General features: G+C 38.5%; 1 protein-coding gene across 1 annotated transcript in view; it reads right to left on the bottom strand.

Annotated features, from left to right (window-relative positions):
* LOC139312586 (myosin-1B-like) overlaps positions 1-10,754 on the bottom strand; it is a 23,696-nt gene extending 12,942 nt beyond the window's left edge. The window contains exons 1-16 of the mRNA XM_070937497.1: positions 10,707-10,754; positions 7,381-7,612; positions 7,153-7,296; positions 6,906-7,062; positions 6,027-6,054; positions 5,814-5,931; positions 5,632-5,724; positions 4,345-4,408; positions 4,041-4,139; positions 3,836-3,939; positions 3,455-3,593; positions 2,867-2,985; positions 1,734-1,883; positions 1,447-1,617; positions 269-572; positions 106-167 (exon numbers count right to left, since the gene is read on the bottom strand). Of these exons, the coding sequence (XP_070793598.1) occupies positions 106-167; positions 269-572; positions 1,447-1,617; positions 1,734-1,883; positions 2,867-2,985; positions 3,455-3,593; positions 3,836-3,939; positions 4,041-4,139; positions 4,345-4,408; positions 5,632-5,724; positions 5,814-5,931; positions 6,027-6,054; positions 6,906-7,062; positions 7,153-7,296; positions 7,381-7,590 (1,962 nt within the window). The 5' untranslated portion in view covers positions 7,591-7,612; positions 10,707-10,754. The remainder of the gene's footprint in view (positions 1-105; positions 168-268; positions 573-1,446; positions 1,618-1,733; positions 1,884-2,866; positions 2,986-3,454; positions 3,594-3,835; positions 3,940-4,040; positions 4,140-4,344; positions 4,409-5,631; positions 5,725-5,813; positions 5,932-6,026; positions 6,055-6,905; positions 7,063-7,152; positions 7,297-7,380; positions 7,613-10,706) is intronic.
* Between the last annotated feature and the right edge of the window lie 397 nt (positions 10,755-11,151).

The following is an 11,151-nucleotide window of genomic DNA, read 5'->3' as shown; positions in this document are numbered from 1 at the left end:
AATTCAATATCTTTCTTAAATACCCAAATGAGTTGTTGCATTATTACCACATAATATTTTTTTTCCTTCCTCACAAAGGAATCCAAGTATAGCATTATACCATACCCTGAAAAGTGCAGACACAGTCTGGAAAGAAGAACCCTTCTTCTTGGCAGCCTTCTTGCCCTCTAAAACCGAAATGAATAGAAAAAATAAATAAACCTTACATTTCTTGAACATTTTTTTTTCTCATTCAATAAAAAAAAAATCCTTTCATTATAGTTCTCACCTTCTGCAGGGCGATCAGCAAACAGCAAAGCTAAAGTCTTCATTGAGGATTTCTGGTAGAGCCCCACTACGGTTTCATTCAAGGGATCCTTGTTCTTCTCCAACCAGCCAGTGATATTATAATCCACAGTGCCAGCATAGTGTATCAAGGCAAAGTGGGCCTCAGCCTTGCCTTTGGCAGGCTTGGGTTTCTGGAAGTTGCCTGATTTGCCAAGATGCTGGTCATAAAGTTTGTTCTTGAAGGACGTGTCTGTTGCCTTGGGGAACATGCACTCTTCTTCCAGGATGGAGAAAATGCCCATGGGCTAGAAAAAACAATGACATGGTTGCTTAGGCAGCATCTTGAGAAAATATTGAATAACATACTTCTTCAGCAAGTATATACACACAAGTCAGGGGTGAAATCCAGCAAGTTCTGGAGAACTGGTAGCGGAAATTTTGAGTAGTTCAGAGAACTGGCAAATGCCACCTCTGGCTGGCCCCAGAGGGGGTGGGAAGAGAGATTTTGCAATATCCTTCCCCCAGGAGTGGGGAGGGAATGGGGATTTTGCAGTATCCTTCCCCTGGAGTGGGGTGGGAATGGAGATTTTGTAGCATCCTTCCCGGGCCATGGCCACCAAGCCATGCCCACCAAGCCACACCATGCCCACCAAGCCACGCCCACAGAACCAGTAGTAAAAAAAAATGTGGATTTCACCACTGACACAAGTAAAATAAACAGAGCAGAGATGTTGAAAAGAAATGAAATGTAAACATGGAGACACACTCTCTCATTGAAAAGTAGACCCCATCTTCTAAATTATACTTCAATAAGCAACTATGAATATCTAACATGATTTCATACTTATTATATGATATATTCTATATATAATTTTATTTTTATGTCAAGAATTGATTTGAGCATATTATTATAAATTTATTAGGCTCCTGCTATAATTCTGTTTATTCTTTCCTAGGTTGTCCTTCTAATAAAGTCATTAGAAAAGCTGAGAGCTAAACTTTCTAGAAAAATAATAATAAAGTAAGGGGAGCAGTCAAAGGCTGTAATAGGCAGGACAAAACAAGATGATGGTACATGTAGTTTTAGTTGGGATTTTCATCAATTATTTTTGAGAGAAACCTAAAGCATTTCCTATCCCATCTGAAGTATGCATCAGTTATGTCTACTATAAAATGGACCTTCTCAATGAGCTCAATGCAGGCAGCCAGGTCCATGCCAAAGTCAATGAACTCCCATTCAATTCCTTCTTTCTTGTACTCTTCTTGCTCCAGGACAAACATGTGATGGTTGAAAAACTGTTGCAGTTTCTCATTGGTGAAGTTGATGCAGAGCTGCTCCAAGCTGTTATACTATAAGAAGAGAGAGATTTGTTAAGATGAATTAAGATGAAATAAATTTGATTGAGTAAGCAAAACACTGTTCCTCCTATCTGTTAATATGTACATGTTTCTCCCTGTTTCCTTACATCAAAGATCTCAAAGCCAGCAATGTCCAGCACACCAATGAAATATTGTCTAGCTTGTTTGGTATCCAATTGTTGGTTGATGCGAATGACCATCCACAAGAACATCTTCTCATAAACAGCCTTACCCAGAGCACCAACGTTATTGTAGACCTAGAATAAGAAGACAATGGCAAAAATCACTATGTATAAGGGATATTTTAAATTAATAATTATTCCAATCTTATATACAGTGTATAGGTCTGTGTATATATATATATATACACACACACACACACACACACTCACATATACATACACACACACATACATATACATGTGTGTGTGAGAGAAAGAAAAATGAAGAACAACTAAAGATATAGTAGTGCTAATAAAGTTTGAAAAAATATACGAAAATATATATGAAATGAATAAGCTTTCTGGAAACTAAAAATATATCCATAAAATATTTATATAGATCTAGCTCCGTGATGGTGAATCTATGGCAGAGCCTTCTCTGCAGGCACGTCAGCAGTCGCCCCAGCCCAGCTCCACCACACATGCGCACTACCTCCCGCCGGCCAGCTGGTCTTTGGGTCTCTGCCGTGCATACGCGAAGGGCATAGCACATGCAGGGGACATGCCCGTGCATATGTGGGGGGCATGGTGCATGCATGGGGGGCGCTCGCATTGCATTTTAGGGGGCCTGGAAGACCTCCTGCACAAACCTGGAAGCCAAAACAGGGCGAGGGGGGCAGGGCGCATGCACGGGGGGCATATGCAGGGGTCGCTCACAGTGCATTTTGGGGGTGCGTGCACGCTTTGGGCACTTGGCACCAAAAGGGTTAGCCATCACTGATCTAGCTCAATCATTTAACATATTTTTAAATCTATCCATATAGACCATCTACTGCTCCATCTTCCCAGATTTGGTACAATTGGTTATTTCAGTTCAGTTATAATTCTGTAAGAAACTTAGATTCTTGATGTTCTATTATTCAGGTGCCTTAGCATATTGAATACAGATAAGAAAGAAAAATGGATTTTATCATTATTATTTACAGTTTTGAATATTGACCTTATAAGTATTATAATTATAAATCCATTCTTCTTGGTGCATGCCAGGGTTTGTGAGAATTGGTTTAATGTAAGATTACCTGCTGGACAGTTTGGCCTTTGGTGACATATTCATTGCCGACCTTGACCCGGGGAAAGCACAGAGCTTTCAGCAAATCTGCTGAGTTGAGATTCATGAGGTAAGCAGCCTTGTCAGCAACTAAAAATAGACAAGAAAGAGTTTAGGGTTAGAGTCTTTTTTTATTATAAATCTCACTATATTCATGCAGTATGTAATAGTTAAGTAATGAACATTAAAATCAGACTGGAAAATGTACAAAATGAACTTTTGGTTAGTGTTGGCTGAGTTCTACTTGCCCAATGCTGGGAATGTTCATTCTCTAAAATTATAGCTTCACCTACCAAAAAGTGATTTTTCAAAAAGAAGAAAAGTGTTTCAAGAGTATTTACTATAATATCGGTAAAAATAATGAAAACTTCCTCCTTTTTAAATACTAATAAATAGATGATAGCATAATATTTTTATGGTCTACCATCTATTCCAAATGATCAATATGAGTATCCTTCTAAAAAACACTAGGGAAGCATGGGATGTGTTTCTACAAAATAATGTCCTAGTTAATGTCCTCAATTATTCTAAATGATTTTGCCATATTTTTTTCAAATACCTTCCGTGCCGTCTGGCTCAGCCTGCTCCTCTCGCTGCTTCTGCTTGAACTTCATGTTCCCGTAGTGCATGACGGCTCCCGTCAGCTTGTAAATGGCTGTCTTTTCCTCAGCAGTGAAGCCCAGGATGTCAATGGCTTCCTATTAATTCAAGCAATAGAAAGGATTCTGTCTAACCCAGCACTGAGCCAAGTTGAGGGTTCAAACTCACTTGAAATCATTTTGGCAATTACAGTAGCACTGTCTTTGCCAGTGTTCCTCTTGGAACATTATGCCACTCATCATATGCCCAAATACCACACACACTCAAACATTTAAACCAAATATTATTGCTTCTCTAATCAAATTACAATTTTATGTTCCCGATTCTGCAAATTACTTACATCAGTTGCCATTAACTCTTCCTGATCATTAATGCTGGCAACACTGATCTCACCCTGGCTGACAAAATGGTAGTCATATGGGTTGGTAGTAATCAGAAGCATCTCTGCATAAAAAGAAGCACAAACATGATTTCATTTTCAAGCATCAGCACATTTTTAATGTTTAATAGTGGAAATAGTCCTCCAAATGGATGATTCTCCTTACCAATCAGTTCTGGCCTCTTGTTGGACATGATCTGATAAAAGATATGGTAGCTCCTTTCAGCCTTGAGCTGGAAGGTAACTCTGGACTTCTCCAGCAGATCTGGCAAAGCAATTAAGTTGAATTAGGGAAGGAAGGAAGGAAGGAAGGAAGGAAGGAAGGAAGGAAGGAAGGAAGGAAGGAAGAAAGAAAGAAAGAAAGAAAGAAAGAAAGAAAGAAAGAAAGAAAGAAAGAAAGAAAGAAAGAAAGGAAGGAAGAAAAAAAAGAAAGAAAGGGTCAAATAAACACACAAAGAAATATCCCTTACATGTCTCAATGTCTGCAGAAGCCAGCTTGCCAGTGGCACCAAAATGGATTCTGATGAATTTGCCCTGTGGAGAAAATAGTATTTAATTACAGTACATTTTCAATGCATTTATTTAACTGTACAATAGGATGGTACAAAGATTTCTCCTTTTAATAGCAGGAATTTCGTTTCTGGCTACAGAATGTATGGAATTTTAAAAAAAATAGTGCTTTTTAAACCTAATTTGTCTCAGAGATTTTAAGAAAAAAAAGTGAAAGAGTTTACCATTATAAAAATACAAAAATTTTAATATGCCATATGTGAAACTTTATCTTAATAATATTCATGATACAATAATTATTAAACTTTAGTAAAAGTGTAAAATGTGAATGAATTAAAGGAGAAAAACAGTTGAGGTTTGTCTATGGAGATTCACAGTCATCCAAGTCATGGTTGTCCCAAAGGAGTTGTTCAAAAGGAAGGAAGGAAGGAAGGAAGGAAGGAAGGAAGGAAGGAAGGAAGGAAGGAAGGAAGAAAGAAAGAAAGAAAGAAAGAAAGAAAGAAAGAAAGAAAGAAAGAAAGAAAGAAAGAAAGAAAGAAAGAAAGAGGGGGAGGGAAGGAAGGAGGGAGGGAAGGAAGGCCAGTTGCCTTTTGAATAACAACTTTGGGACAACAGTTGAGGTTTATTATATAGGAGAAAGATAAAGTGGGTTGATATGATAGTAATGGTTGATAAAGAATATTTTTATTCTTTATCTAATGAGATGAGATGAATATGAACGTGAAACATTGCAAATGATAATTGCAAATAATTTCTTTCCTTTTCAAAGACTAGTGTCACAGTGCACCACGTTAAACTGGAAAGGAGGGCTAAGCTTCATTAAACTGATCCTGGATTTCAGTGTTCCAAATGGGATTTGACCTACGGATAGACCTCTTCATCAGCATCTATGGGGATGGGGAAGTGGGGGCAGGCAAGGAAGGACAGAATGATTGAAGTAGCATTGTCATGACAGAGGCCTTCCCCTTTTGTAAGTGCACTGTGATGTCATAGACACATCCCAAAGGGGTGGAGCTTGCAGTTCAATAACATAACACTGCTTATGTTATTTTGATGCTGCTGCGTAGGTTTGATGTGAGGCATTCTTAGCCTGAAAAACAAGTACAATAACATTGTAGCTCGTCTAGAAAGCTCCATTCCCAAACACAGCCTATTGTTTCTAATTCATTGTCATCTTTAGTGGGATGCTAAGAAGATTGGCACAAAAAGAATTATACTCCCGCACAATGTTTGAAACTGTAACTTACAAAGCGAGATGAATTATCATTTCTCACAGTCTTGGCATTTCCGAAAGCTTCCAACAAGGGGTTGGCACTGATGATTTGATCTTCAAGGGTGCCCTGTAAAAGTAGCATTACTAAGTCAACTTTTAAATATAATGAAATTGTCAGAAAGGAATGTATAATCTTCTCCAACAGTCGTACTTCACCTTTAACTTGCCAGTTTGCTCTGGTTCTTCCTTCTTCTTGTCAGTAGCTGCAGCAATTGTTGCGAAGTACTGAATGACACGTTTCGTGTTCACAGTCTTTCCAGCACCAGATTCTCCACTGTTAAAACAGAGTAAAAGGCCATGCTGTTAGCCAATATATTGCTCTGTGAAACTTCTGCTGACCATAAATATGATTATTGGAAGTGTACTCACGTGATCAGAATTGACTGATTCTCGCGATCTAGAAAGCAAAGAAACAAAGAAGTAATCCAAGCCGAAATAAATGTTTGGGTTAATTTTGTGTTATACTTATTAATAGTTAGAATCTGACTTTTTCATTTCTGTTATCAATCTTCAGCACGAAATCAGCTGATTTGTTGACAGTCATGTAAAGCTTCTAATATACATCCATAACTTTTTAATTCATAGTCTTTCATGCAGTTCCTATTAGTGGTGGGTTGCCACCGGTTCGGACTGGTTCACAAGAACTGGCAGTAAAACCAGCGGGAGGCCCCGCCCACTGCCCCGGATATCATCATCGGCGATCTGCGCATGCGATCTCGTTGGGAACCGGTAGTAAAGGTAAGTAGAACCCACCCCTAGTTCCTATGTAACTTACACTGCTTCCTTTCAAAGAAGACTCTAATACTATATATATATAGTACAATACTGAATTATAAACATATTAATTTTATCTATTTCTTTATTATTTCAATCTCAAACTCATGACTGGGTGATGAATAGTGTTAAAAGAAAATATAAAAGCCTAAAAAACAACCACCCCCACCCCCCCCCATGCACATAAAAACAGTGACTGGGGTAAAAACAGATCTATCAGTCATGAGTCAACATGAGCAATGCATGGACTCAGCCCCACAGATCTGGTAATAATAAGAGGAATGTCCTAAATACTGTCACAAAGCTAACTGAATTTGGTTCCACTCAAACTGAATAACCACAAACAATTGGCCATTGTTATACTTTCTGGAAAGGTTAAAGACTCAGTGTGGAAATTCCAGAAGCCATGTCCTTCCTTTTTTCCCAACCTTGTTTATTTTTTTTCCAGAAATAGTCATCTACTTATCTGCTCACCAGTTAACATGGCCTGATACGCATTGTCAGAGATGGAGAAGATGTGAGGAGGGGCCTCTTGTCGTTTTTTCCCCCTATATGCATTAACCACCTCTGGGTTGTACACTGGCAACCACTTGTAGGGATTGACTGTGACACAGAAGAGACCTGAATAGGTCTGGAAAGAAAAGACAAGTTAGTAATTGTTTGCTTGTGGACATAAAATATTTGGTTCTGAATTCAACGATAATGTTCAGATTCTTCTTACATAAATCATCCAGGCTGCATAACGCTCTTTGAGGTTATACAGGACAGCAGGTTCATTGAGGTGGGTCATCATGGCCATGTCCTCAATTTTGTCAAATTTGGGCGGGTTCATTGGAAAGATTTGATCCTCTTTTACAGTCACAGTCTTCAAGGGAACAAAAGATACTTCAGTTAAAAGCATGCAGAGGATGAGGATAACAAAGCCTTACTTTTACGTTTTTTTACTTACTTCTCCACCTGCACCTTCTTTCTTAACTGTGACTTTCCCCGCTTCCTTGCTCTGGACAGTACCTTTTACAAAGGAAACTTTAGGATCCACCACAAAGACGGATGACTTGGCATCAAAGGGCTTGTTTTGAGCTTCAATTCTCTCTTTCTCTGACTTGCGGAGAAAGGAGGCAGCAACGCCAAAAACTGCCATCTCACTGTCAGATGACATGGCTGCAGCTTAACAGAGAGCACTGGGGAAGAAAGAAACAATTCATATAGAGATCACAACTTTAATGTGCCGTTTCATGCAATCTCCTACTTTGCTATCTCAGGTTATCTCAAACTACTTTGAAGAAAAGTCCTTTTCATCCATGAAAAGAATGCATATCTACTAATAAGTGGATAAGCAATTATTGCAAGAATAAGGGAATCAGGGCACGTTATGAAAAAGTTTGTGCGCTATTCAATTTCACTGAAAAATATGCACGTCTGACTGGCACACTTAACAATAGTTTAATAAATTAATCTATTTAATTGTAAATTTCGATGACATGTTGAACCTTCTAGTAACTAAACAGCCTGGATTTATCCTACTGGCTAAAATGTAGTTGTCCAGTTGGTGGTTCAGTATATTGGATGAACACAACCACTGAGTGTAATGACGAACAGAGTTATATGTTTCAGAATACAATACTTGTAAAGCCAATTTGCACAAATTCTGCTTCCCCTTATTTAAATAGTGATGGTCTGCAGTTTTCTCTATCATCATGAAAGCCTGTGGAGAAGTTGATGAAACTGTCTGCTGGTAGGAAAAAGTAACAGATCTGAACACACTTCATGAAAGCAAATGATAATGAAAAGGGAAAAGGCAAAGACAGTAATGGATGCTCTAGAGGTTGACTAATGACCCGGGGGAACCCTTCTGCCACTTTCTAGTTCTCCCCAAGCACATCTCTAATGACACCTACAACACATTCCCCTGACTTCATTCCTAAGGCTGTAATTTGACAGTATTGGAATAAGGATTCAAATACTACTTTTATACAGAACTGTCTCACTCAATGTAAGTGTCTTGGAGACAAGGGGAGAAATTCTTGTCGTCTAGGCATGATTGTGCTGGGCTTAAGTGCCAGTGAAGACAGATCTTTAATGATCAGGTTCTTCCCAGCTGACACTTTTGTAATCACTATATCTCACTCTTTTAAGGGAAACTGCATTATCGTATGTGTATTCTGCATCTAATACAGATCATAATCATAAGTTTATTTGTCAAGCATATATAAGATAACAGGTAAAAGTATAAACATAATTTGAATACATGAAAAGTAAGTAAAAAGGAATATTAGGACAGGGACGGTAGGCAGGCTGGTGCACTTTTGCACACCTCTTACAGACCTCTTAGGAATGGGGTGAGGTCAACAGTAGACAGTTTAAGGTTAAAGTTTTAGGGGTTTGGGGAAGAAACTACAGAGTCAGGTAGTGCATTCCAGGCATTGACCACTCTGTTACTGAAGTCATCTTTTCTGCAATTGAGTTTAGAACGGTTTACTTTGAGTTTGTATCTATTATTTGCTCATGTATTGTTGTGGTTGAAGCTGAAGTAGTCATTGACAGGAAGGACATTGTGGCAGATAATTGTATGTACTATGCTTAGGTCAGACTGAAGTCGGCGTAGTTCTAAGTTGTCTAAGGCCAAAATTTGGAGTCTGGTGGCATAAGGTATTTTATTGCGGTTAGAGGAATGGAGGACTCTTCTCGTAAAATATCTCTGGACTCTCTCAATTGTATTTATGTCTGATATGCAGTGTGGGTTCCAGACAGATGAGTTGTATTCAAGAATTGGTCTAGCTAATGTTTTGTATGCTCTAGTTAGTAGTACAACATTACCAGAGAAGAAACTACACAAGATTTGGTTTTTTAAAAATCCTCCTTTTTCTTTAACTAAAGATATGAAGAGAAAACAGTTTCCTTGTGAATGATAACTTTGAGAGGTTTTTGTCAAGAGCCAGTCTCTAAAAACAGCTAAACCATAAACCATGGAAACCATGGAAATTTGATTTTAGTAGGCTTACATCACAGAATAAGTTAAAAATGTATCTTACAGACCAATGCAATCTGTGTCTCCTTTGGCCTCTAAATTTCAATTCTATTTCTCTATCTTTTCTTCATTCTAGTTGTTGTTGCAGAAATCCTAATCCCTATTGTTTGATAGGAAGAATTGACGCTTAGTCTGTATTGGCAATGCAGAAGACCACTGTTATTTTGAGTTTAGTCACATATTTTTATTTCTCCTTCAGATTAAGAAAAGTCTAGAAGTTTAGAGCTCATTCATAGCTCTCCTGCATTGTTTTTTGCTCTTGCTTGCTGAATAAAGGAGAAGGGATGGGGATCTTTACATAGCTGCAAACCTGTGAAATTTTAGACTTTCCGTTCCCATCCCAGAATCATGTGGTGCCTAGTCAAGATCAGGTCTTACAATCTTATCCCTAGCAGGCTTATTAAATCATGGTGAAAGGTTTTGATAAACATCACGGGGTTGTTGTTGTTTGTTGAAAGTTTCTGCACAGAACCTAGCATTGGGCACCTTGGAAATGAGATACCCGGGGGGTGGGGGTGGGGGAGGAATCACTGCCATTGTCATTAAGGATCTTCTTATAAGAGATTTGGATATCATCTTGCTTGGTACGTTTGCTTTTTATGTCATGCTTTTAAATCTGTTTACTACAGTTAAATAATAAAGCTTAACATCTCTTTATTCCCTGGTATGCTCATCTGTGGATCCAAAAGGACCAGTTCCCTGGATACCCGATCACCACCTTGACTCTTGGCAAAACATAGGCCTACAATTTGGATCAAGCTCTCCATTTATGTGAAACAAAGCAGCTTTAAAGCCAGGCCTACAACCTCAGCTGGAAAAAAAAATAGTCTATTTTGAAGTAAAGAAACAAAACACAACAAAATTTCAGCTATGTTTTTTAAGACTCAGTCAAAAGTGAAAGGTCATTGTAAATCCATGTGACTACTAGCCAAATATGAACATTCAAAGTGATTCCATTATTGGGGTTGTTGTTTTTTTAAATTGCCACTCTTCGTCTTTTGTGAGAATAAGCTGGTTTGCAGACTCCTGCCACATGCTTAGAGGAGCAGGCAATGCTCATAAAGCTTCTCTAACAGATGTCAAGACCAAACACCAGTAAAAGATCAGACCTTCCAATCTGAGCAAAATCTCTACAAAAGGTGTCTTGCATGGTATTAGTAAGGAAAACTCAAAACTGTCTGTTCAGCTCAGCACCCAGAAAACAAACTCATTGACTCCCTCAAGAGCGAGTATAAATACCCTCTTACCTCCTGATGAAGAAAATAGTTGGAATTCAGGCTCAGCACTGGCCAATGCTGCAAAATAAAAGGTCAATCTCTTCTTAGTGATGGTTTGGGTTTTGTTTATTAAGCCGTTCAGCTACAAGCCACTGATTACAGCTGAATGAATAGATTTGAGATCCCTCTGATCCAAGTAAATCCTCTCACTTTAACAACCAGGCATAAGAATCAACCAGTATGAATGGAATGTATGGGTGCTTCACCCATTCAGACCTTGCCACCGCTGCCCAGCACTTACCTACTACTATCTTAAGAAGGACAAGGCAGGTTTGGTCCTTGAAACACTTTTATACTGTTGGATGAACATAAGAACTATCCCATGCCCTCCCCATCGCCATTCTTCACTGGAGGCATTTTTGGCTAACCTTTTCCAGTAAAGCATTGTTTGGCAAACTTGACTAAAGACATAATT

This window comes from Pituophis catenifer, unplaced genomic scaffold (genome assembly GCF_029215685.1).
Source record: "Pituophis catenifer annectens isolate HBS135680 unplaced genomic scaffold, rPitCat1.0.hap2 SCAF_2, whole genome shotgun sequence".
NCBI lineage: Eukaryota > Metazoa > Chordata > Lepidosauria > Squamata > Colubridae > Pituophis > Pituophis catenifer.
The sequence above is the reverse complement of the archived record's forward strand: the minus strand, read 5'-3'. Positions and strand labels throughout refer to the sequence as shown.